Source organism: Polyodon spathula, chromosome 1, assembly GCF_017654505.1.
Source record: "Polyodon spathula isolate WHYD16114869_AA chromosome 1, ASM1765450v1, whole genome shotgun sequence".
NCBI lineage: Eukaryota > Metazoa > Chordata > Actinopteri > Acipenseriformes > Polyodontidae > Polyodon > Polyodon spathula.
Genome location: NC_054534.1, coordinates 26307765 through 26335243, shown reverse-complemented (window position 1 = coordinate 26335243; position 27479 = coordinate 26307765). Strand labels below are relative to the sequence as shown.

The following is a 27479-nucleotide window of genomic DNA, read 5'->3' as shown; positions in this document are numbered from 1 at the left end:
GGGCACAGCACGGCACCAATGTAATTAGTACTGAATCCTGTGCCCCCCCCCCCAAAAAAAAAAAAAGTTAGCAGAACTTTATGGTACAACATTAAAGAAAAAATTCACAGCCTCCAATACAGAATGAAATGCTGGTTGGTGCATATACATGGTGTAAATGGAAGCAGTGATACTCTGCAAGGTGCACTGCTTGTTCAAAAAATACTTTGATATCTCATTTTTAAATCTGCTTTGAATGCAATGGGCTGAACTAACATTGGGAGATTGTCAAGATTCAGCTTAAATTTCTTGCTAACCAAAATAAATCATCCTTATTGAGCACAACAATTTATTCAATATACTGAAAGTGGTGTAATATGTACTATACAACAGATACAAAACTGTAAGCAAGACATAAACAACAACATTAACGGAAGTTTAAATCTAGATTTGTTTGTTTAATAGAACAGTTGTAGGAAACAGTCTACTTAAACACATTTTATGATACAACATACTGGTACAGTCAATTTTTAACACACACACTTTTTTCAAAATGGTGTATAACAATCACAGACAGGTATACTCTTGTATCAGGGTAAAAGTAAAACGTTCCTTAAATAGAATAATGCAAGCTACTTGGCTTCTATTACTTTGGCCTCTGCAGTACACAGAATGTTTTAATTGTTGTTGTCCTGGGTAGAATGGCTGCTATTTCATATGCGGAGCAGTGTTTTAATTGTGTTGTCCTGGGTAGAATGGCTGTTATTTCATATGCATTCTTTTCTTTTTCAAGAGAGCATCACGTAGAGCAACCTGAAAACAAACAAGCAAGGATACAGTTAGAAAATATACAACAAAACCAAAAAAGACAACAGTAATAAAACTATTATACTACAGACGGTAAAAACTATTCATGGCAGGGCAGTGAAACGCGTTGCACAAACCACCACTGAAAACAAATACCAGGGACAACACAGTGGGATCAGAAGCCATAAAAACCCTACCTATTTATTTATTTTTTCCTAAAATTGATGAAGGCACTAGGCAAAACATGTGTCTACTTGACCTAATTTCTAATAGCATTGACCTTATAATCTATGGTTGAGCATTATTGTAGTTAAGAATTCTGTTTAAATAACCACCACCATCCAAGACTAAAAATGCTGTTACTATCGCATTACAGTATCTATAAAGGGTTTACGTTACTTAAATTTACCTCCTTGCAAGAGTTCAAAGTTCCCAACTGTTATCTTAACACAGACCGTCCACATATTTGCCTATACATGTAAAGTACATAATAATGACGCTTTAATTCAGGTTTACCTGCTTATCTCTAAAGGAGCGCTTGTTTTTAGTCCGAACGTTCTGGCTGTATCTCATCATCATGAAACTCTTATGCTTCTTCTTGTCCTTGTTAGTGGTGCTGGCGTAGGGATTCAGTTTTCCCCTTTTTTTCCCAAATTCGCTCCTTTCGGTTCTTCCAGCCTGATTAAAAACATAGGAAGCATTATAACCCACAGGATATGATTCCAATACCAGATATAGTTGATGGTTTATCCAAGTCAAATAAGTCATTCTTCCATTCAGGTATCCTAGAGTATGTTATTGAGAAACTGCCAAAATGATGAAAAAGGACAAAGCAGTCCCCAGAATCTTGGAAGGTTTGAGATTAAGTTCTGGGTTCTCCTGCACAATGAAATTCATCTCCACAGTTTTAGGTTGAATACATTTTTATTTATTTTTTTTAACTATCACGATTAAACGTCAACTTATTTAACCGCAAATCACAGAAACTATGCCTAGTTAACAAAGGAAAAATACACATTAGTGACCAGGAAGCACTGAACTCTAAACTGATGTTCAAATCTACAAGGTAAATTTCTCACCATTGCTGTTGCCAGTCTTGTTTCCTTGTCAGATTTGGGTTTCTTATGCAGATACTCAATATCTCTCAAAGTAAGCAGTTCCCCTCTGAACAAAAACAAAAGTTTAATACTATATTTACAGTTCATTATAATATTTTCTTTTCTTTTTTACTTGTATGTGACTTGGAGAAGCACAAGTAAATTCAGCAATTTTGTCTCTGGACTAATGCACGAAAATTACTGACAGCTAGTCGCTTTATGGACTGCAGCAGAGCAAGAAAAAGATTTCCCAAAAGCTCTTGCACAGGACTCCATACACGGTTTCCAAAAAGGAAATATTCCAATGAATCCACCTTGCTCTACTACAATCACTGATATTTAAATTATTTTTTCTTGCTCACAGATCTCACAAATGACCTTACGTGGGAGTGGGGTGAGAGCAAGAAATGCTTTGTTCTGTAAATCAAAAGTCCTGTCTATGGATAATGCATATCCTAAATTAACACGACATAGTAAGTGAAGACTCCAAAGATCTTCAGCACAATAAAAACACTGACTAGACCACAAACAGGAAAAAACTACAAGTATTTATAACAGTTTTCTATATGATGTGTGATTTTATACATTTTGCATCCCCATTTTTCAGTGACATATAACCTTTGTCCAAATTCAACATCATATACCTGCTTTCGTCGTCACTATCCACATTCTTTCTCTTCTGACCTTTTCCAGGGGCAGCATTCACCTCTTTGGCCATTTGAGCGAGGCGGATTTTCTTGAAATCCTCTTGTGTTAGAAGCCTGCTCACAGTGACAGCGGCTGCTTTAGCTTTTTTCTCCTCTTCAGGAATGCCCTTTAATTTTTCAGCCTGAAAACACAGGATTAGATCAGGTCATTGTAATAACTGGACCCCCAGTTTAATTCAGTCCAATAGAGTGAAGTCTAACTAGTGGGAGCCAATGTCAGAATGTAATCACACTATTCTTATCGTAGACCTCTTTTTATAACAAACACTGAATTTAAAACATCATGCAAGTACAAATTACATGTTTTCTCTGTTGGTTTTGGAATTTAGTTAAGCAATAACTACAGGGTGCATTGAGTGTACGAGGAGGTAAGTGTTTCCGAATGGATACAATCAAAGGTTGTATTACTAGGACCAAAAGGTCCTTCTGCATTTAAAAAATATACATTAAATATGCTTTTCTGCAACGAGTCTGACTTCAGTCATTTGGCTACAGGCTGTTGTGCTCCGCTGTTAATGAGAGGGAGACTGTGAGTTCTCTTGTATATCAAAAGTGGAGAGTGCCCTCTATCTTATGATAAACAAATGAAATCCTGATGAAGCCACAAGGTTTCAAGGCTTGAACATGCCAACTAGAATGACATATGTAAGCAAAGTAAAGCAAGTTTCCTGTTAAACAGAAAACAGTTAAAAGAAATCTACAGGGGCACAGTACCACAGCTCCACCAACTAGGCATTATGCTTCTAAAAGTGATCAAATATATGTCCAAAAAAGCAACATAAGTGCATTGCATACATGTTTCACCTCAAACCCTAAAATAACCCATTTGACAAGATACTTAAAAAAAAGTTCAGGACACCAACCACTTCCTGCTGCATTTCATCCGAGGAATGCTGCACATCGATCCACTCTCCGTCATCCTCTTCCTCGCTCATACTGGCACTCTCCCATCCCTCTGAATGTGTGTGTGGTAAGGAACAAATGAATGAGACAATCTACACTCTTTGCATGTAAGAGACTACATTGCATACATGTTACTGTTAGAACATATCCAACAATATTATAAATTAGGGTTTTAATTGTAAAGTGGGAGGGGGGATAATATTTGTGCAATATTTCAGCCATATTCTTATGAAAGATTCAAGTATGCATACTATAGATTTTAAAATCATAGCAAGTTTTAAAACAATGTTGAAAACTTTGCGGGGACAGAGAATATAACAGGTACCTTCATCTGTGCCCTCCTCTTGTTCGACCTCCAGTACTTCTGCCCCAGGAATGTAGTCTTTAGATTCCAACTCTCCATAGCCAGGAATCTTGGCTTCTATTGAAGCTTCAGTGGGCTTACCCTGAAACCAGAAATTCAGTGCAAGAGAATAGAGATTTACTGAACTGAACACAGAAAAGATGTGAGTGGACTGTATTGGGATATTTGTATTATCAATCCTCTGTCAACTGCAATTAATATACAGTATATTGATTACAATATCTGACAATATAGTGTGATGAAAAATACAATAAATGCTCAACACAAAAAAAAGGTTCACCTACAGCAAGTTTATAGTTTTCTTTCCTGTTATTGATTGTTTGTGAATCATTTTCTTACCCTGTCCCTTTTGTGTAACATCTTGGGATTCAAAGTTCTGAAAAGCTGTATCAGAGCTCTTGCAGACATCATTACATCTAGGACAAAGGAAATAAAGGTTTTGTAGGTCTAAACAAACTGTATATAAAATCCTATAAAAACACAATGAGAATTATGAGTAGCTTCACTGTTATTCAGTAACTAATTATGAATTAATGCCCATGTTTGGCGGCAGAATGAGCGAAAGGTTTTAAATTCAATGGTTCACATTTACCAATAAATGAAGATTTTAGTTTTCAGACCTGGCAAGTTCAGCTCACCAGTGCTGATGTGAATCCATTCACAGACAATGGACCGAGTTAACCAGAAGTGAGAAGTGACATGGATAGACAAATACTACTGTTGAGTTTGAGGCCAATAAAGGCCAAACAGCCGCTCTCATTTTACTGATCAAAAAGAAGCAATGAACAGACTAGCTCACTTTTATCTTTATGTCCTTTATACTGCGCAAGGTCCTGGAGAAGGTCCTCTGTCATGGCGAGGGGGCACCTGCCAGTCAACTCCTTGATGGCATTGATCCTACAATTAGAAACAGCTTGGCAATAAAGGAACTCAACTTGATGCAAAGCATTTAGAAGACTAGGTTGAAACAAGACTCCTTAACCTTAAGAAGATTCATTTGGGCCAACACCTAGCAAATCCCTTGGAACATTTACGGTACATACGGTTTGTGAGAATACTTGCGTCCCTGGCTTTTAGTGACTTACTATTTACAACTGTGCAAGATAAATTGCATTTATTTTTTCTATTTTAAGATTGCACAACAAAAACATAAAAATGAGACACACAAAATCAGAGTCCATATTAAATGGGTAGTTCGGCTATAAAAAAAAAAAAAAATCAATAAATGAATAACACATACCCCACTGTCATAACCTCTCCAGAGTTTCGGTCTGTGACAAAATTGTTTGCTATGGTCATCATCACTGGCTGGATAATCTGAAAGAAGAGTCTGTCTGTTCATTTCAAAAGAATGCTTGTACGTTAAAGGACAGTAATGAGACAGTGATGGGTGCAAAACTAACAAAGCAAAGTACAGTTTCTGCTATGGCCAAAAGTTTTGCATCACGCTATAGAATTAGATTGAAACCTGCCGAATAATGTTACGTTAATATATTGAATTACATACCACTTTGTAGTTTTCCATATACTTAATGAAAAATGGACAAACATGAAATACAACTGGTACTATTAAGGTTTCCGGTAGACTTTTGTGATATCATTGTGTAGTTTCCAGGTGATGCAAACCTGGCCACAGCTGTACTCTCACTAAGCCAAATCATGGAGAATGCATGCTAAAAACAGCAACTTCAACTATTAAAGTATATTAAAAGAAAAACATTAAAAAAGACTAATACAATTAGGATTAATATTCTGAAGAAATCACAGATCTCAACAGGGTCTGGTCCCAACAGGACTGGATTAGTAAAAGTCTATTGCACTAAAGTGACTGAAGTTGTCTTGCTTTTACGCTAAATAGTATTTACCTCTGGGGGCACAAGCTGATGTGAGGCTTGAGCAGCACATAGAAGAATTTTTGTAACTTCTGAAAGACATGGATTGAAAAATGAGAGTTTTTAAAATCAGATATTTTTGTTAGCATTTTCAAATGTTAAAAAAAAAAATTATATGTATGTAATATATATATATATATATATATATATATATATATATATCTTATATATTATTATATATATATATATATATATATTAATAAATCAATGTTGCAAACAAACACTGTACCTCGCTGGTGTGGCTGAAGGAATCGCTGTACAAAGGGATAGAAGTTGAATAGGAAAAGCTGTAAAAAAAAAAAAAAGTACTTAATATTGGCAAACAATTAGTGTTCAATTCATTCCATCATACCTCTTAACTGTGCAGCAGACTGCTGGTGCAGGATAACTCCACTGACACAAACGAATTAAATTAGGGGCTTTCTGCAAAGTAGTACTTCACAAAGGTGAACAAACATGCAAGACTACTTGTGTTAAAGAATGTCCTTACCAATATCGCACATGTAAAAATGTAAGTATAACATATATTCTTAAACCTGCACTATATGCCTGTTGTCGGGCATATGTACCCCTGTGGTGAATAACACCAAGGAACACTATTTAATAAAATCATTTCAGAAATACTAAAACAGTGTGTAACTGTTGATTTGATATCTACATAAAGATGACAATTTGAATAGACTAATTCCCCCTCAAAATTACCAATTATTACCATACTATGTGCTAAAACCCACATTACAACAATTGTATAATACTGTACTATGTTATATTTATTACTAAAAACTCCACACACTGATACAAATGCTACGACTTTTCCGGGCAACATTTTGGTAAATCATTTCCCTCGGCTACCAGACCACAGGAAAACAAAAACAACAGTTACCTCATGGATTCCAACTAATCTTGAAATGAGCTCCATCATCATTATCTTCACCTCAAATCGTTCTTTGGAATTTTCTAGTTGCTTTAAAAGTTTTTCAGCAAAATCTGGAAAGAATAACAGGCAATACTTTCATGAAGAATACCAAGGCTGAATTTAAAAGTAGAGTTTGGTACAAAAACAAAGGCCAATGACATGTGTTGAAAGAGCCACTTGGTTTGGGTATGAAATATCATTATATCACACACACACACTTGTCTACATTAACTTGACTTTAAAACTTTAAAAGCACCTTTTAATTCAACCTTTTAATTGGTTTCAGCTCTTAAACAGTGCATATTTCAAGTTAGCTATAACATTTTATAAGTAACTTGAACTCTGCAACTGTTCAAGAGCTGAAAACAATTAAAACGGTCTAATTAAGCACATTATCTGTTCAACTAAGGGTTCAATTAAGTAATTGAGAACTCAGTTGGAATGAAAACCAGGAGACAGTTAGTCCCATGGACCAAGATTATGAAACCCTACACCGGAGGTACATTCTGATGAACCTCATGTAGGGAGTTAAGACAGGATTCTGAGAGCTATCTCGAGTGCTTAAAACTTCTGAGATGGAGAAAGACTGAAATCCAATAATCATGTCAGTGAAGATAACCTTTAGAATGGTATCCTACCTTGAGGATCATGGATCAGATGGATGGCGGAAAAATTAAACACTTCTACCCGCTTTTTCTTTTTCTGTTTCTGTAGTTGAAAGAAAGCACAATAAATGACCATTATCAAGCTGCTGTGACAGAACGCGAATCCTACATACATGGGTAGCGAAGAGCTTTTTAATATGTATTCTAATTGAACTATACAAGAAGCATGACAAGTTACTGATTCGCCATGCAGGTGGAGCATTGACACACGTGAAAATCCATGGGACTTTCAAAGAACTGAGTCTCTTGCTTGTGATGTGGTTGTTTTGCAATACCCAATTTGAGTCAGCTTAATCCTGTGCCATTAAAACAACGTTATATTGCTATTTCGTAGTTATAAAAAAAGGTCCTACAACGGGTATGTACTTTTCATATACTGTACATTTCCACATTGTATTTAGTATTTGCATATTTGGTTATATAGTTACAGTGGAAGAGCACCAAGTAAGAATGCTCTCATAAGAACTTGTACAACTGCTAGGAGAACATCTTAAAAAAAAAAAAAAAAAAAAAACATACTTTGAGAACTTTCATAGCCTTCTCCATCTTTTTCTTGTTTTTTGTTGTTTTCTTCCCCGTTGAGTATCTTACGATGAGGTCTCGTGCTGACGGCCCTTCTTCCTATGAAGAGACCAGAGAAATCAGATTAGGCTGAAAGAATGCAGAAGCAGGTCACGCAGCTCTCACTTCATTCCCAGACGGCAACATTTTCGTCAGCTCCTGCCCACAAACACACTCCAGACTCTACCTCAGATTCTGAATCACTGCCTTTCTTCTCATCTTCATCCTTACCCAAGAAAAATTTTAAAGCACCCACAAGAATCTAAGAGAAAAATAAATAAATACATACATAAATACATACATACATAAATAAATATTTTGTATTTTATCTAGAACATTGAGTTATAGGTCAACTTAACAATGGTTATCAAACTGTAGACTGTTGAAATGGGCGCAGGGAATAAAGATACACATAATGATTGTGTGTAGATATATTTTCCTTTAAAAACTTTGTTAGCTTAGTGTACGAATATACAACCAGTTCCTACACACTGCTCCTAATCAGGAAAGGAATGTGAAATGCAGGAATTAAAAATGATGCTGGTGTTTTCTCTTGGTGTTTTTTTTTTCTGGCGTCGCTGGATGTGTATTTAGAATCTGTGATTGTTACGTTAAACCAAATTAGATCACAAGAGAGCTGTAAGGCTTTAAAATCTGTAAAGTTTCTACATTTGTTGTATAATGTATACTCTTACAGTTCTGGAAGAACTGAGTGTTACCTCTTCTGGCACAATCAGTGACCTGCCACCAAAACACTACCCTGGCCTTCCCTAATCGTGGAGAGAATACGATGCATTTTAAAATAAAAGAGCTTCGCATATTTCAAGGGGTGAGTGGTAGATCCCACCTTTGTTACTTTTGAGAAGGTTGCTGTTGTTATGACATTAACAGTTTTGGCATCATTCCTGAAAAAGAAGAACATAGGTTGGTTAAAAAAACAACATTAAAATGTCTACAGTCACTGCACATACATAAAGCGTTGCTCTAGTTTTACTGACATCCTACCTATCTATCATGTCTTATCTGAACAACAAGACAACACATTTACTTTGTTGATCATCTTTTTATAGTTTGGATACCATGGTTTACTTCAAATCCATGCTGGGTAAAACTTAATAAAAAAAATAAATAAAAAAAAAGATTATGCTAGTGCTCGTTCATATTGGACATTCTTTATGAAAACATAAACACGTTTAACTAATTCACAACTTCAATCCTATCGCGCCTGACATTAAACTTCAGAGCGACATTTTATCGAGGGAAGGAATATTACTGTGAAATCCAGTGAAGATGTTGACTTACCAGATGTTTCTCTTGTAAAGCTCCATCATTACATCAAGCGAGATTTTTGCGGCAACTGCATTGCTGTCTCTTAGCATGGTGTACATGAAGTTCTGTAAAGTCTAGAAAGGTAAAAACACAATAGGAACCAACAGCTAGATAAACGTGCATGTACTGTCAAAACTAGGGGTGTAGCGATATGAGACATATCACTATTTTCAGGTTCCATGAGTCCTTTGATTATTCAGCAGCTTATTTGCACTTACTGTGTTAACTTTGTTGTTCTTATGTTTTGCATTGATATTCTTGATGTCACACACAATATGGATAAACAAGGTCTGCAAGGAAACAAATGGAAAATGTTCATTTTACAATGTAAAAGCGACCCAGGTTTGAAATGCCAAATTTAGTAGTAAGGGGGTTTACCTTTCTAAGAAGCTTGTCGTGACATCGTAGAAGCTCAAAGAAGAGTTCCAGCAAGCTTGTGGGGTTTAGGAGGTCTTTGTTTCTCAACAAAATTAGGGCTTTACAGAAAGTCTAGGAGGGGGGGGCAAAATCAATCAGAAATGGTCTGAAGTAAAAGCAGAGAAACACTTTGGCTGCATAAAAAGCACCTTATATGTTACCAACCTAAACTAATTGCTAATTGGCTAATTGCCAATAACAATATTCTTCCTCAGCTTAACCCAACAGTCTTTTGCACCGCCTATCGCAAGACTCTAAACCCTAAAACCATGACGGACTTGAATGCACATTGTATGCTCAGTATTTATGTCTGAGTTCCCAACCAATACATTTCTGCTTTCACCAGGCAAACCGTGCTATTGAGTCAATCCCAAATTTTGATCTCCAGATTGTTGAATTCACTGGGGCCTGTGAAACTTTTTTAAATAGTGGTGGATCTACACATCTGCATTGTGATCATTCAAAACTGAGGATCAAGGTTATAAAAATCAAACATCTACAGAGCATTTCTGTCTTTAAAAACATATATAAAAAATGCCAACAGGATCCAATTTGGGGATCTATAAGGACAACGGTATCTAGATTTGCCAACACTGACATTAATACACGACTTTACCATTCGTAGGTCATGCGTCAAGACTGTATGGTGGCAGAAAAGCAGCTCCTTCAGCTCCTGGGGAAAGTTGGTGAGCTGCTCTCGATAGCAGTGTCCAACCTGGAAAACAAATCTGATTCAGACCTCACTTTCATTTACCTTCAAAATGGTTAAGCCAAGTCACTACTTCAGCTTTAGCACACAAAGCAGGACGAGAGGGAATAACTGGTAGCTCAGCGAGTTTATAACACTGTACACTTTCTTTCATGCCTGGAATAGCCTACCAGCTGAGGTGCTAACATCTAAAACAATAAAAACATTCATTTCGATCCCCATTTAGAATGATGTGATAGGAAGGAACATTTCTCATGTTTAACATGGCGACATCTTAACATGTAAGTTACTTTTATCTAGTACCACTTTACCAAAAGGTTTTGTGAGGAATTATCCTTTTAAAAGAATATTGTACTACTATTATGTAATTAGGGAAGCCACAGATGTTGTCTAGGACTAAGAAACTAATTTAAAGACAACACATTTGGGAGTATAAAACCAGATTTATTACCTGAGCCAAAAACATGACTAGTTCAGCCAGTTCCTTGTTTGGCTTGTCCGGCTGAAGCTTAAAGATCTGCACATTGGATTGGTAGTGCCTATACTGCTGAAGAAACTGGACAATAAAACAAAAGAACAATACCATGTGATTAGAATAGCAAGAAAATGTGACAGTACCTGCTGTACAATAAAGAAATGACACAATGTGTATCAACTCACTGGTGAAGGGATACTGGATTCTTGTTCCCTTTCAATTCGAAGACGACCACCACTACATTAGGTATGGGATATTCCTGCCCTTCGTGTAGGTATTGCTCAGCTCTCTACACCAGAGTTGCTGAAAGGCCCCTTCCTGGGATGAACTGGTACTACACTAGCACTCATATTAGTACTGCACTGTACATGGTGCCCACTGTACTCAGGACACGGTGCACAGTGTCAATACCCTTGTTATAAGGCTAGTTGAGTGCACACACTACGTTAACACTTACCAGTGCATCAACGCAGTGCGAGCAGTGCCTCAGTGCTAATGCACAAAGCCAGGCCCATGTCAGGGTCCCATTCCTGTCCTCCACGGCCGGACTGTCAGCGGCTCTGGGTGCCCCAGACAACCTGTCCCAGGACTCCCTGCTGGACATTCCCAATGTGCAGGGCGCCCACAGTCGTTCTCCATCTCTGCAAGCGAGACGGGTGAAGCATTCTAAGCAGGCGAGAGACATTATGGACCTCAAGGCCCAGATCCTAGAGCTCTTGACTAAACAGGCGCCAGCAACCCAGGCCTCTGTCCTATAAGTGGAAGTATGTTCAAGCTTGGTGTCTGGCTGGGAACCATGACCCCATCACTTGCCCTATGCCAGATATTTTGCATTTTCTGCAAGAACTGCTTGATACTGGAAGGTTAACTTCCACCTTGAAGGTGTATTCTGCGGCTATCTTTGCTTGCCATGCCCGCAGGTGTGCATTTTTTGGCTACCCGTTTCCTTAAAGGCGCACGGCGATTAGGCCCTCTTAGATGGACTGTTCTCCCCGAATGGAGCCTTAATATTGTACTAGAGGCTCCAACAAAGGCCTCGTTTGAGCCCTTACACTCCAAAGAGCTGAAGTACCCGTCTATGAACACAGCCTTCCTCTTGGCTATCACCTCCGCTAAGCGGATCAGTGAGCTGCAGACGCTGTCTGTGCACAGCTCCTGCACGCGTATTTGGGAGGATGGCAGCAGGGTGTCGCTGCTCACCAACCCCACTTTCCTCCTCAAGGTGATTACAGCCTTTCACAATTAACCAGTCTGTGGAACTGGAGTCTTTTCATCTGCCTCCATTTGCTTCAAAGGAGGATGAGAGATTGAATTTCCTCTGCCCTAGCGATGGTCATCTTCGAATTGAAAGGGAATGTTAGGTTACTTATAGTAACCCTGGTTCCCTGAAAGAGAAGACGACCACTTTGATTTAGAAAACCTACCGTCTGGACGGCTGACCGCTGCTGAGGAAGCATTCAACACCATGCTTGGGCAAATACGGGTACTGGGCACTTGGTAGTGCAGCATTAGTTCAGTCCCAAAATTGGCACTGCCTGCTGCGAGACAGACGGAGAAGGTTACCAGTTGCCAAGTCCCACGAGAAAAAAAACCAAAAAACGAGTCATCCCAGGAAGGGGCCTTTCGGCAGCTCTGGTACAGAGAGCTCAGCAATACCTACCCGAAGGGCAGGAATATCCCATACGTAATGTAGTGGTGGTCGTGTTCTCTCTCAGGGAACCAGGGTTACGGTAAGTAACCTAAACGTTTGCAATGTCCCGAGCACAACACACATTACTGTACAAACTGCGTTCTGTGCATTAGTACAGGTTTATGTAAAATGTTGAATAAAGCTTAAAATTACATTCCATCATTCACATTTAAACACTCTTTTTTTCAAACACTAAAGTATAGTATCTGAAAAAGAACATTATTAGTTGTTCTGTAAACATTATGTAAAAATACAAAACAAAACAATATTTAAAAAATGACAATAAATAATATTTTCAAAACATTCCAAAATGGAGTGTTCTTGATGACATGTTGCGCACTGTAATTTTGTCACTGCAATTTAAATGAACAGTTGATAAAAACACGACTTACCTCTTCCGTGTAGGACTGTGGGTCTCTTTTGATTAAATTCTGCAATTGTGGCAGATTTGTAGGTAGCTTGTTGTTATTTCTTCCCGACATTATTACGGTGAATGTGCTGTCTGGTGTTAAAAATGCTTAGTTTTTTTTAGTTAAGTTTTCATCTGGATTCCCAACGTGGTCACAAGAAAGACGCCATGTTGCTACTGTTCAGTTTACACATCTACGGGTCACGCACAGAGACAAGCAACAATATAGACGTACGGGTGGAGAATGGCGTTTAGAAATCAACTTTCCATTTCCAAAATAAGCTGCGCATGCCAGGGGATACGTTTTGTTTAAGAAACAGAAGAGATTGTTAATACAACTGAACAATCGAAGGTATTTATATTTAAAAAAATCACGCCCACATTGGAACCTTATTTCACGTCGAAATTGTGTTTCATGTAAGGATGTAAGCAGTCTAACAAAAATCGTTTAACAACAAAAAAAATAACCCTTATATTGTATATTTTTTTAAAAGACTCTTCTATGTGTCATGTTGTAAACATACAGGCCTATTTAATAATTTTGTAAATGGCAATTATTTCCAGTCATTCAAGTAATCTCCTATATTACAATTACAGGAGGTAGTGTTTTTTCACTTAAGAAGTAAAAAGTTGCCTAGGCGCGTGCATGCCTAAACAACTTCCCTAAGAAAGCAGGGAAGCGTCCATTCAAATCTGGTAAATTATGCTGTTTTCGGTCTTTTACATCTGTTTAAATTGAACTTATCATGTTTTTCCACCATTAGGAAAATAGCATGCAAATATTTATCATATGCAATATATTGGGTCTTATACATATTGTTTTACTTTTGAAACTTTGCCGTGAGCTTCTCATTTTCTTTTTCGCAGTGAGTTGTTTTTTTCTTGTTAGATAAATTGAATGCCTGTTTCCAGTTTAAGCTTGCAAAAAATAATGTATAATGAATGGTAAATGTACCTCTGTTTGACAATAGGAAAACACCCATCAGATTGCAATTGATTGCACATGTACCAAAATCTGACAGTGTACCACTTTCCAACATTACACAGGTCAAGGTTTGGTACACTTACCACATTGTGATGATGTACCCAAGCCCAATCATTAAGTCAGTTACATCATTAAGAGGCTGGGGTTAAACAAAAACCAGGACACCCTGAGGATCTCCAGGACTGGGGGTGAAGTATGCATCATCAACAACTGCTGCTGCTGCTGCAGAGTCACTTACAATAGGACCTTGGTTTTACAACGGAGCACAAGGAGGTTAAGTGGCTTGCTCAGGGTCATACACAGTGAGAGTGGCTGAGCCAGGATTTGAACCTTCTGGTAGGAAGTCCTTTTCTTTAATCACTGGACCACCAATCCTACCCAGTGTTGGGGTTATGTCAGTTACACCAGATTTATAAGAACTATCACTGTACAAATTGACTTTATATGCATATTGTGGGTCTAGTAAAAGGCCAATCGAAGACCAGGTTCAGAGAAAAAAACACAGACTCATCTTTATTACTCAACACACTGAGCCAGCAAAGAGATTTCATAACACCAGACTACTGTATTGAGTTCGTAGCCAGTCACAGCTTTGTGTTTTGTAAGTGGCATAGCAAACCAGATGTAATTTTGTTTTCAACTCCAGTTGTATTTTGTGACTCAAAGAAAAACGGCCATATTCATGAACGTTAGTGCAGTATACTGATTTGAGATTGCCAGTGCTTTATACATTAAGGGCATGCTAATTTAATGCTGTAGCTGAAGTCTAAAATTCAGAAGACTAAGTCAGAAGACTAAATTCTCTGCAGAGATATTTATCAAAGGCATTGTAACCAGTTTCATAAAGTTGAATGCATGGTGTTTTTACGGTGCATTTACCACCGAACTGTTTTGGCATGTTTATTAATATGCTTTACCATGCCTCGCAATTCTTTATAATGCCTATGCTTTACCGTGCTTTCTATTTTCTTTATTACAGTACACTTTTATAAGGGGCTTTTTTCTTTCTATTCGATCGTTAATTTATTCCTTCTTAACTATTCTTGCGAACATTTTTTTCAATCGCTTCTAAAAGATGGGTTTCTGAAGTGAGGTTGTTTAAATATGACTACAGCGGGTGTGCACTTTTAAATATCTGTTAAATAATGATACAATGTAGACTGCAAGTATACAGTATCCCTTTAAATTTCAGCAGACATACAGTCGCAAAGTAATCCCCCCCGGCGCAAACTTTCCCAAGTGCAGTGCAACAAGTGCAAGGACGGGGAAAATACATTAGCACGCGCTGCCAGCACTTGCCCTCATTCGCATGAGGCATCCGATTTTACCCTGAAGGGTTTGCACATAGGCAAGAAATGTGCGTTTGACAGTGTTTTTTCACGGTTTAATGAGCTAAAATGGGTGGAGGTATCGGTTTCAAAATGCTATTTTCGCCTGTCATCTGTGCGCTATTAAAAAGTGAAGTAAGACACGATCACAGGTGTGTCTTATTAGCGCACTGTGCCACCTATCATAGAAAAAGCAGGGAAAGCAGGAAAAAAAACGAAAACTCGAAAACGTTTAAGATGGCTGAGTTTGAAGTTTTATATAATTTGTTGGCTCTTGTGCAGAATGCTCCGTTTAGATTTAGAAGCCAGGTCACGTGTTTCTACTGCTTTTCCTGTTGCTGTAAAGGTAACTGCAGCGCTAGTTTTTTATGCAAAAGTTTCTGGTGATTACATACGTTTCCCTGAAACCAGATACCAGCAAGAGCAAACAGAGAGATTTCTTTACTATTGCTGGTTTCCCACGCGTATTGGGTGCAATAGATTGTACTCATGTCCAAATACGTGCACCACCTGACAAGGCAGTAATTTACATTAATTGTAAAGGATTTCCTTCTTTAAATGTCCAGGTAGTATGTGATGCTAAAAATATAATAACTAATGTGTTTGCAAATTACCCAGGATCCTGTCACGACTCTTTCATCCTTTCTGAGCCATCGATTGCATTGTACTTTGGAAGACATGGTATATAATTATAGCTTACTGATAGGTGACAATGGATACGGTCTGAAGAAATGGCTGATGACAGCAGTTCTTAGTCAACAAACAGCAGGTGAAATTGCATATAATGAAGCACACAGAAGAACTCTAGTGCAATTCAAAGGACATTTGGAATGCTTAAAATGCGCTTTAGGTGTTTGGACAGGAGCGGTGGTGCATTGCAATAGAGTGCAAAGAAGGTTGCAGAAATATTGGTAGCATGTTGTGTACTAAACACCATAGCAACTACTCGTGGATGCTTGTTAGACATCAGTGAAACCAGGTTAAACACCATAAATCAACAGGTGGTTGACTTTGAACCAGTAGCAGCTCCGGAAAGTGGCAGAAATGAACGCAACATTATCATTGCCGAGCACTTTACTGAAAATGAATAATGCTTAACGATTGAAAATCAGGGCAAGTGTATGCTCATGTACATTAAATGTGAAAAAAAAACACAAAATCAAACATACAAATATTGAAGCAGATATATTGCACATTTGTTATAATGCCGCTCAGCATTTTCTTGGTCGCCCTGCTCTTCTTGGCAGTAATGAGGCCTCAGCTTCATTCTGATCTTGGGCACAAGTAGCAGAAGCATGCAAAGTAAACAGGATAGCATCGGGAAGTTTCTGCAGTTATGTGTGTGCCTGGTGGCCTTGAAGAATGATGCATAATATGCTCTCTCCAGATCTAACCTCTCTCAACTTTAAACTTTTCCCCCCCATAAGTTTTATGGAACTTTCCATATACAAGCACATTCTATTCAGTGTCTCATTTAGATTTGGTACATTCTTATTCACTCCAGCAAATGCTCTTTCTTGCACTTCAATACATTTGGGAGCAGGTTTCTCCTTCTCTTGCTGCAGCAGCGATGCTCTTCCCTCATTGTTCTTTTCCTCTATAGGTGGACGATCACAATCTGGAGGACGCAGCTGATAAATGAGAACCTAAGGAATCATGCTCTTCATCTTGCATAATTGGACCTTGTTGGTCTGGCCCATTTTGAGAATCGTCTGCTCCCGTTGGGCTTCCAAGATGTTCAGATGCTGTAATGAATGAAAATAAATACAATAATATTTGTAATACTCTTGCAATATACTACCAAGTACAATCAGTATGTAGCCTATGCCATGTGGTATTAGTAGCTATATAGTCACTTTATTCAGCCCATGTAAGTTAAGCTGCCATGTTAAATGTTTTATCTGATCTACAGTATGACCTCCAAATGAAATAGTTTATTACAGATTACACAGGATATGTTACAAAATAAAAGTAGACGTTTACACTCATTTTCAAACTGTAAACACTTTTTTTCAATTGTTTCACAAATCTACAGTAAGTTTTACAATAAGTGACTGCTTACCTGACACGTGCGATAGGGTTACACCATCAATGCCTCCCAGTCCTGCAATGCTCCCCCGTGGAATATTGACTGCAGCGCATTCTTCTTCGGCTGTTAATTGAAACAGTGTTGATGGTCCTCCACCTCTAGCCGTTCTCTGTTTATGAGAGAGAATTACTGACTTAACACGACGTTTTATAGCGTAGTATCTTTTTCTACATTCTGACCAAGTCAGTTTAACAGCTGAAGTGGAATTTATTATTTTTGTAACCTCTTGCCAAGCTTTTTTACCATATAATTTGGACTTTCTTTACCAGAACCAAATAAATCTGAACTACGATTCTGCATCTCCTCCAACAAAATTTCTACATTTCTCTCTGAATATCTCTGCTTCCTTGTTATCAACGTTATGTTCACTGAACCCTCTAAAGCCATTTTCCTTTTTGCACACGAAGGCAGAGCTGAATCGACCATTTATGTATGTAAATGCTTAATTACCATATGATTGACTAAGTTTCAACCCCCGAGATTTGATTGGGAAGCGTTAATATGGGAATGTGCAACTGCTGATTGCCCTGATGGGAAAATAGCGGGAGCTTGCAGATTCGCACACCGTGGGTAGCTTTGTGTGCGTTGCACACATTTTTGCATCAGCGCACACTTTTGCACATGCCCTGGGAAATTCTGGCCCCTTGACATTAATAAAAGTTTACTTACGGTAATAAGTTTTGAAAAGCCTGCCCTAAATGCCAGCAATGTATGTTCAATCAATACATTAAAAGTAGTAATATCATTTAAAACCTTGGTTAGCTATCCTTTAAAGACCCCCAACATACTTGGCTTCCGCCACACTTTCATTTTTTTAATCGATCTCCCTATTACACGAGTATCGGTTTTCAGTGCAGTGTGCCTACAAAGCTCCCTTCCCTGCTAAATTTGTCCTGAGGATGCAACATTACCAACAGGATCCAAATTAAAATCACAAACAATAGTTAAAAGAAATATAGGAAGGAAACGTAAGCGCATACAATTAAACACATGTCTACTGCATCCTCATTTGTGCTATTTACATGTTAAATTACATTGCACCATGTGGATATCATAGCACACTGCCCTTTGTATTCGCAAAGAGCATTGGGTAGCTCTGACAGAACTGGAAACGCCTTTCAAAGTCAGGAATATGTTTTTCCGGGAATAGCACGTCTTTGCTTTCGTAACGTTAACTTACGATTGCTGTATCCTCTCATTTATGTAATGCTGCTCGGTTATTGCTGAGCTTCAGTTCATAAGAAACGGGTGCTGCTGTACCGGTATCAACTTTAAACTTTGAAATGTAAGTTCCTGTTTAATCAGATCTTTTCTTATTGCAGTTGCATTCAGTTTTGTAGCAGTTTAGGTGAACTTTTAAACAGTAAAAAAACAAAAACAAAAAACATTCATTCTTATTCATGATATTGTAGGTATTTTCTGTTGGTTCGTTGGTCTTGCAACTGATTTAGGTATGAATTTGCTGTACACAATTACATGCGTGAGCAAACGCAGTGCAATGCGTATCACTTTTTACCTGAAAATAACACTACACCGGGTACCTGGTTTCAAAGGAACCAGTTCACACTTCTCTACTTTTAACTCCCAGTGTAACTGTTCTGATTATTTTACACACTGAATAAAGCTTATGTTATATTATCATGTTTTGCTTTTAAACACCAGGCTTTACATAACGGGTTTATCCACTGTTTTTACAGCTTGAAGGATGAAGCTTGCTGTGCTGGGCGCCACAGGGCAAACTGGTCAAAACCTGGTGAGACAGGCATTGCAACAGGGCCACATGGTCACCGCGCTAGTTCGGACTCCAAGCAAACTGACAGTTGAACACGATAACTTGAAGGTACAGTACGTTTGTTATTTACAAAGCCGTAGTTAAAAGCAAAGCAAATTTAGTAGTTAAATCTATTTGAATGATACTGCTAGCTTTTTACTGTATTCAATGTTTCAGGTCATCGAAGCAAACATTTTCTCAGAGGAAAGTCTTAGCGCTCACTTCAAAGATCACGATGCTGTTATATCCTGCCTGGGGTTTTCTCCAGCCTTCTTCTCCTACATCACAGGGTATACTGATTCTATGAAAGCTGCAGTGAATGCCATGCGCCAGGCAAAAGTTAACAGAGTGATTGCCATGACATCTTGGTACACTGAACGTAAGTAAAGCTGTATTCAGTATAAACAACTATAACATCAAATTGGAATAAAATCCTTAATGGCTGACGGTAGAAAGTTTTTGTAAACTGGACTAAGAAGTTTCTTGGTTTTATTGATAATTGAATGTAATGATGTGCCGCTCAGAATTAATCAAAGCTGAAAGAAACATGTTATTCGTCCAACAAGAAAACATCATTATCATCTTGTAGCCTTTTTACACTTGACCTATTTTATTTGAGCCAGTCATATTGTATAATAATGTTAGTTTCCATGCAGTACAGGGGTTCCCAGACCTTTATGCCTGACTTCCATGTGTCAGTTTGGTTATACTTCTATATCTTGGGTTCCTGGACCATAGTTTTTAAACCAGGCAAACATGTAAGGAGTGGCCAGCACAATAAAATAGCATTTCTCTTTGATGTGTTATACATTGACAGGGTTTTTTTTACATTTTTTTTTTATCAAGATCAAAACTGCTGTTGCATTGACGTGATAGTGCCTTCCTAAATGATTCAGTCCCCCATTTTAAACTGACATGATTAGCGTTGTATTTTGTTGTTGTATTGTGTCTATTCTCAGCTAATTCTGGGACGCAGTCCTTTTACCTGATACGCTTTTTTCTGCTGCCAATGATTCGAAGTGTGCTGACCAATATGCATCAGATGGAAACCTTTTTACAGCAGAATTGTGATGACATTAACTGGACTGTGGTGAGACCTCCTGGGCTTAGGAACCAACCAGCATCAGGTAAAATGTTTGTCTTTTCTCAGGCAAAAATGACCACTTCACCTTTTCCACTAAAGAGGGTGTTTTAGGTTATATTTCAGGAAATATCTTGTTAATTTAAAGATGCACTAGGTGTACAATAGGCCCCTTTATCATTTCACTGTTGTTTTCAATCATTATTTTAACTGTGACCTGAGTGAACCCACTACACTATACATGCAGTTCCTCTGTATCGATTGTTCAACTTGTGACTGAATACTTTCATACTATAATGCAGGTGGAGTCAACAGAGTTGAAAGGACAGAATCACATGGTTTCTCAAGTACAGTAAAAACACACATATACGAAATCAGTTAAATTTAGCAATAGAGAAAAATGATAATCTTCATTTTAAAACAATAGAACTATTCAAAATGACAAAGAATGCTAAAAAGTGATAGTAGCAAGCACACAAATTCCTTAAATCTTGTCAGTTGTCCACTTTCTTCCGCAAGTCAGCTCTCGTAGAGTTTTAAAATAAAAACATATTATATACAACACGTGTTTTCATTTGAAGATGACATTAATCCGAAACCATGTTGATGGGCAGAGTTTCAGGCAGTGTTGCTCTTCCTTGGTCATTTCCCTTGGAGAGTGAAAGTGTCCCCACCCCTTTAATGCCTCTCATTAACCAGCAAGTTGCTGCTTCCCCTGTTCACTGACATGCTTTGACGAGAAGACACTGCTGAGCTGAAACGACTTAGGTGTGAAGCAGTAGAAGACTTCCAGAGAGTAAAGCATAGAAACTGAGCGCTATGTATTACCTGGTACAGAATCAGAGTTCCTCGTTTGAAAATGCACAAACACTACATCTCCAGCCTGGCACTGATCTGCAGCAACAAAACAGATAGGAACCTAGTTTGCTTCATTTCATACATGTATATTTAAATTGACCTTATTGATCACTTGCAGCCAAAGAATTCCTAACCCACGAAGGCTACTTTGTCCCTGACTCCAGTGGATATCCAGTTGGAAACTCAGTGGGCCGAGGGGATGTGGCTCGTTTTATGCTGTCGCTTCTCAACAGTAACACGTGGGTCAAAAAGGGTGTGGCTATGACCACCAAGTAGCCAGTCTGAGAGTATTTTTTATTGCATCTTAAAGAACGATTATTGTTTTCATACCTTCTGTAAACAATGAAATATATATATTAAAAATCAATTAATGTATAAGACTATCTGCAGTCCAGTCATTTTTCTGTAATATATGTACTGATATTTAAACAATTTGCAGGTTATTAATTGTATACAGATAATTGTTCTAATTATAATTTTCCATGTTGTGCTTTTTTTTTTGGGGGGGGGGTTACGAGTCATAAAGAATGTTTCAATATATTCCCGGGATGTCTGAAGCAAACCTAAAAGTTAATATACACAGAGCCTTTATTATTAGTAATTAGTCATTTAGCAGACGCTTTTTATCAAAAGCAACTTACAGAGACTAAGGGGTGAACTATGCATCACAGCTGCTGCTACAGAGTTACTTACAATAGGACCTTGTTTGTTTTACATTTCATCCGAAGGACGGCGCACAAGGAGGTTAAGTGACTTGCTTAGGGTCACACACAGTCAGTAGCTAAACTGGGATTGAATTGGGAACCTCCTGGTAACAAGCCCTTTTCTCGAACCACTGGACCACCAAGCCTATCTTATTGAAGCACAAAAAAGTTAATAAACTAAGTTAGTAATTGTTACCTGGAATGCAGTACCATTTGATATGGCTGTCTGAAATGTTAGGTTATGAAAGAACCACACACACTATAAAGCAATAAGGCATAGTAAGGGTTTTCCCACTTTGAAACACACGTGGGTGGCATTTGCTACTCAGTACTGTGTATTTAACCAACGTGAGCTAAATCCTCAGCATGACTTAACCAAGCAAATGTGGGTCCTGTTTTAAATGTGTGCACCCACGTCTCTTGTTATAGGTAGGGACCTGGTAATCGGTGAACAGGCAAGCATCGAGCCATAATGCACCGATCACTCCACACTGCTGGATTGCATTGCCAATCCTTTTCAGCCCTCCTCCAGGGTGTCTTCTCTAGCTGAAAGGGTTCCAAATAGGAAACCTTGCAATGTTTGAGTTATATACACAGCACAACCACCAGCAGTGACTTCGGTGTCATTCCAATGCTAAGTGTGATGGTCTACTGATGGTACAGTGTATGAGAGTTCCACCCAGCTTGGATGTTGCACACAACATGACAGAGGTGTTTGTAAAATGGAAGGTAATATAATAACTATTGTACATTTTATTAAAAAGGGTCCATCCAATACGTTTAATAATTGAAGAACTGAGGTTTGGAATAGGCATCTACAGGGCTAACATTTTTCCAGTACTGTGTTCTGGTTTTAAAATCTGAACCTGATCTAATTTACTGTATATGTGCCAATTTATTACTAGGGTCATCCCCTACTATCTATGTCTTTTTCTTTTGATGTTTTTTTTAAACATGAAACTTAGTTAGAAACCGTTAAAATTAGATTATTGTATAGAATGTCCTCTAAATGAACATGTTATATATGTTGCATGATTTCCCACTTCTCTTGAATAGGATAAATATATTTTAAGGAACAGCAGCACCCAAAATGTTATTCATTTGCAACCGGTGGAGAATGACTGGGTGGGATATTAGTTCTGAATTATCGTCTACAAAAAAAGGACAGTTTATAACAGGCCCCTCTGGTGGTAACATGCATTTACTGCAAGCAACTGGATTATGGATTACATTTTGTGCAGCCAGAGCCTTCGGTAAGTTAAATAACTTCAGTTTGAGTTCCTGGATATGCACGGAAATTGAGGACATGGATTTACCAAAACCAGTGGAACACGTGGCCTTTTTGTTTCTAAAAAGGTCTGCTGACAGAATCTAATGAGTAGCACCTCTCAGCTTGTGACAGTGTTCCAGATTCTGTAACTGCCAAGTACTGTGAATTCATGTCTAGGTCACATGGTTCAGTCAACCAGCAGCCAGGTAATAGTGGGTCTTGGCCTTGATTTCAGAGAAGTTGCTACATCATTTATTAACTGGTTTGATCAAGGAGGTGCAGTGGATCAACAAAATGTGTATTGATAAAAAAACAGTATTATGAGATCTAACACTCCTGTCTTAGTTAGTTAATAATAGAAGTCAGGTCTCTTTTAGAGAGTATTCAGCAGGTAAAATGCTAATTCATTACAGTATGTCTTTCACATCTGGGAGCCTGGGTTAAAACGGACTTAGATCCAAGTGCAATGAACAAAAGAGCAATACAATAACTCAACATCATCAAACTAGAAAGATAATTAATGGCTCATTCCTGTTGGCTTCCTGTGACAGACAGAATTATTATTGGTGATAAATCTCCCTCCTGAGCTGTGCAGGCGCTGTGTAAAGGGAACAGAGTGCCCTGGGAAACGGGTCGGAGCTACGGTACACTAAATCATCGACCGGGAAGGGAATCGATGTGGCAGCCGCAGATTGGAGTAGCGGTTGCAATCGATAACCAAGCGGTCATGATTGACGGTATATAAGGGGAGCGTAGCGAGATGATCTGTTCCTTTGTTATGGTTAAAGCAAACACTGAATGAAAGTGAGTGTCTTGTTTGTGTTTATCGTGTCTAATTATTAGTGATGAGAAAAATTAGGCTTTTCGAAGCAATGAGCTACTTGAAGCAATTGCTTCAAAATTTGTTCACTGATTTGAAGCAATTGGGGCTTCGCGCTAAACAGTGACATCTGGTGGCGGGTGGGAGTATGGTAATTCATCACGCGACTCAGAAACCAAGCAAACCGCTATCTGCCTATGGTAATATATGATCCATTTATAACCCGTATAATAATAATAATAATAATAATAATAATAATAATAATAATAATAATAATAATAAATAGAAATCTCCCTGAATGAACGAACAAGTTTAGACATGGAATATAGCAAACATGACATTTCCTTGATGCTTGTGACAAAAACACGTTGTTAAAGGTCAACAATGAAATATGGACGAATCAGTGACAACGTGTTTAATTTTTTTATTGCATTAGAATACAACTGATATACATCTTGCTTTGACCGCGAACTGCTATCCCGTGTCTTCCAAGTATAACAACAATCTATAAACGTGATACTGCTGCATATAAATTCGAGAAAGTTTTAATGAATGTCGACTATTGTCAAGCTATTTAAAACACAACACATAACCTTCCAAATACATTTACCGACACGCACTACATTATTCATATAATATAATATATATATATATATATATTTATATATTATATATATTATATAATGCCTTAACACTTGTTTTTCGGAGTGCACGTCAAAAGTCACGTGCGGTAAGTCTGCCATGTCATTAATAATATAGCTGTCATTAAAACCCAGACGGAGACGCATAAGAACATTGTTTAAACAATAGTTTTCATCGTCATCCAAAAGAACTGGTATCGTCATCCCATCGCTGGTGCGATGTTACGCATATGGGACAGGACAAACGGAAAGCGTGATGACATGGAAATTTAGGTTCAGATGAGGCTTCGACCATTTGCTTCAAAACCCTTGGCTTTGATAGGTCCGACACGGACTCGAAGCTTCTGATCCCTTCTGCCATCCCTACTAATTATACTTGTTTGTTTAGACGGCTAACACGATCCGGAGCTGTCGCTACTGCCCAGATTAAAACCGGGACAACACTGCACTTGTTTAAGGATACGTTGTATTTGCACCACAAGCACCCCAGCACCCATTTTGGACAGGTGACCATGTTTGTATATTGTGGGTGTATTAAAGACTGTGTTTATTGTTTCGGGACTGAACCCCTGGGTTAAACTGAGTAGTACACAGCCTTGTGCAGTACCATTCATTATTATTTACAGTTGTCAAGTGATTTTGGATTATAAAAATAAAATACCCTTGCACCTAGATTATCATTGTCTGTTATTGATCACTGCATAACTTCTTCATCTGTACACTGCAAAGCACTTTGCCACACTTCCAAATGGGGCTCCTGTGTTACAGTTTAAATAAAATAAAACAGTACCTGACTGGAGTGCAGTACCACCCTACTGGTAAAAATGCAGATTTGAGGAAAAGTTGTAGATGTGTTTATTGATTGTATTGATTTCTATTTTGCTCAACAGGACAGCCTTGTGAGATGCAACATGAAACAGATAACTTGGAATTAAGTTCAGCACACCAATATAGACAAAAGCAAAGTTCCCTTTTCAGTGTGCGTGCAATGTCAGAGGGTTGGCCAGAAGTTTTTAGTTTCTCTACACAAGACAGGTTTGTTGTCCTAGTCCTTGGCTCCTAACCAGCCGGTCAAGGAACCCCAGCCATCCAATCCTCGGCTGTGATTCCCTGTAAACAAGCTTGTCTGGCAGCGGGTCTTGTTCTTAAAAAACTATTTACAAAAATACAACACACCACAGTATATACATTTGTAGGGCCTCAGCCATTTAGTTTTCTCTGATTAACAAGTAGTGAGCTGAAAATGTAAGAGGATGTTTTACTGATAATAGAAAAGAAAGGTGTGCTAGGTGGAATTGCAAGAGAGTAAATTGGGATTTGTATGCTTTTAAATGTGAGGAGGTCATTAACAATTCATTAGTTTCTAGTGATGTGGATGCTTTTTGTGAAAAGGTGACTGCAGCCATTATTAATGTGGCAAATGAGTCAATCCCAATTAATAAACCTAGAAGTGTGGAATCCGGTGCCATGGAGGGAGGATGCAGTTAGTTAGAAGTTAAGAAATAGGGCCTTGGTTAAAATTAAAAATAGTAGGAATTTTGAAGACTTGATGGATTATAAAAAAGGCCATAGCACAAAGGGTTATTAAAAGGGCAAACAAAAAAAGTAGTTGTTGAAAATGGTGTGGTGAAATCAGTGACACAACATCCAGGGAGGCGTGTGGAGGAGAATGCAGGGTATGAATGGGTTACCAAGTGGTTTTAAAGAGATTCCCATACTAAAGGGGGATAAAGAGTATGTAGAAGATGAGGAGGTGTTGGTCGAGGCTTTTGCTAAAGTTAGTAGTAGAAAGAATTGGAGTGAGGAATTTAAGGAAAGGAGGATATTCTGGAGAATTCAGAGGAAGTGGAAAATGCTATGAATATGAAGTTTGGGATAAAATAAATTAAAAGAGGGAGGAAAAACCGCACCAGGAAAGGACATAATTTGTTACATGATGTTAGAAAAAATGTCAGATTGATGTTTACTGGTTGTGCTACAGCTGTTTCATTTAGTTTGGAAGACAGGTAGGATTCTTAATAGTTGGAAACATGTAGTAGTGATTCCTATCGGAAAGCCAGATAAGGATGTAAGTAAACCAAGTTCATATAAGCCAATTTCCCTGACATCTGATTTTGGAAAGATAATGGAAAGAAAGATAAATTATAGACTGTTGTATTTCTTAGAAAAAAAAATCTGTTGTTGGTAAAAATTCAAGGGGGATTTAGAAGTAATAGATGTGCAATGGACCAGATTTGATGTTTAGTGTCAGAGGTTCAATGGTAGTTGTTAATAAACAGTAGATGGCAGCAGTGTTGTTGGATATTGATAGAGCATTGATTAGACAGATACTGGATTATGGATGTATGATGTACAAGGAGGTGGTCAGTAAGGATTTGGGAAACTGGATGTGGTACAAGCTATAGCTGTAGAGTACGTAGTGGAGCACTGTGCTCATCTCCGGCTGCAGCATTGCAAGTACTGGGGAAATGCCATTCTATTTAAGAAGAAACATGCTGAGAATTCGGTATTGGGTTAAGGTAATTTAATGAAGAGAGAAAGGACATGTGGGTGATAACCCTATTGGGGTGAGAATTGAAAAAGATAGAGGATCAGGAAACATTGTGATATTGTTTAGGAAGGGTGACATTAAAAAAAGTACAATCCAATATTGGTCTGTGGTGTTTTAAAACTCCTCTGATTGATTTGTCTTTGTTGAAAGACAAATAGAAGACCAAGGACAGAGGTGAATTTTGTAAACGTGTACTGAGATCGGTAAATAATGATTGGGAGAATTGCTGTACATTTTTTACAGATGGGTAAAAAAAAAATACAGATAATGGCAGGGTTGCAGCAGCTTATTATATTCAGATACTTCTGGTGTGAAAGCATCAACGTATTATATATGATGTGTCAGTTACGACAGCAGAATCGATCGGGATTATATTGGCAATAAAGCAGTAATCTTTTCAGATTCCTTAGCAGGTTTATAGGCAATTAAAAATGGAGGAGAGGGTGATAGAAGAGATTTAG

At 38.0% G+C, this 27479-nt stretch overlaps 2 protein-coding genes and 1 long non-coding RNA gene across 3 annotated transcripts; 1 reads left to right on the top strand and 2 right to left on the bottom strand.

The window, feature by feature from the left end:
• Positions 1–412: 412 nt before the first annotated feature.
• On the bottom strand, positions 413–13118 carry sdad1 (SDA1 domain containing 1). The gene is made up of 22 exons (XM_041251139.1): positions 12904–13118; positions 10798–10902; positions 10254–10352; positions 9599–9709; positions 9439–9510; positions 9194–9294; positions 8739–8796; positions 8079–8153; positions 7850–7951; positions 7304–7373; positions 6633–6736; positions 5979–6036; positions 5723–5781; positions 5098–5174; positions 4657–4754; positions 4197–4273; positions 3819–3939; positions 3454–3545; positions 2528–2712; positions 1866–1950; positions 1303–1464; positions 413–792 (listed from the first exon to the last, which is right to left on the bottom strand). Exons 1-22 carry the CDS (start codon positions 12991–12993, stop codon positions 742–744), a joined length of 2052 nt encoding a protein of 683 aa, XP_041107073.1. The 5' UTR covers positions 12994–13118; the 3' UTR covers positions 413–741.
• Positions 13119–16308: 3190 nt separating this feature from the next.
• On the bottom strand, positions 16309–18372 carry LOC121316218. The gene is made up of 3 exons (XR_005950364.1): positions 18303–18372; positions 17296–17431; positions 16309–16978 (listed from the first exon to the last, which is right to left on the bottom strand). It is a non-coding gene; the product is annotated as an uncharacterized LOC121316218 (long non-coding RNA).
• Positions 18373–18433: 61 nt separating this feature from the next.
• Positions 18434–21412, top strand: LOC121316211 (flavin reductase (NADPH)-like). Its single transcript, XM_041251117.1, has 5 exons — positions 18434–18607; positions 19020–19162; positions 19271–19472; positions 20053–20220; positions 21151–21412. The coding sequence occupies exons 2-5, from the start codon at positions 19028–19030 to the stop codon at positions 21306–21308; spliced, it is 663 nt and encodes a 220-aa protein (XP_041107051.1). The 5' UTR covers positions 18434–18607; positions 19020–19027; the 3' UTR covers positions 21309–21412.
• The last annotated feature ends 6067 nt before the right edge of the window (positions 21413–27479 follow it).

What these genes read in the sequence shown, in the direction of transcription:
- sdad1 (XM_041251139.1), bottom strand. Translation starts at nt 12,993, where the DNA reads ATGTCGGGAAGAAATAACAACAAGCTACCTACAAATCTGCCACAATTG. An exon ending in AGAACAACAAAGTTAACACA is followed by an intron (nt 9,295 to 9,438) that starts GTAAGTGCAAAT and finishes TTACCTTTCTAG; the next exon opens with ACTTTACAGAACTTCATGTA. An exon ending in CCTTCTCAAAAGTAACAAAG is followed by an intron (nt 8,154 to 8,738) that starts GTGGGATCTACC and finishes TTTTTCTCTTAG; the next exon opens with ATTCTTGTGGGTGCTTTAAA.
- LOC121316211 (XM_041251117.1), top strand. Translation starts at nt 19,028, where the DNA reads ATGAAGCTTGCTGTGCTGGGCGCCACAGGGCAAACTGGTCAAAACCTG. An exon ending in GACATCTTGGTACACTGAAC is followed by an intron (nt 19,473 to 20,052) that starts GTAAGTAAAGCT and finishes GTCTATTCTCAG; the next exon opens with CTAATTCTGGGACGCAGTCC. An exon ending in TAGGAACCAACCAGCATCAG is followed by an intron (nt 20,221 to 21,150) that starts GTAAAATGTTTG and finishes GATCACTTGCAG; the next exon opens with CCAAAGAATTCCTAACCCAC.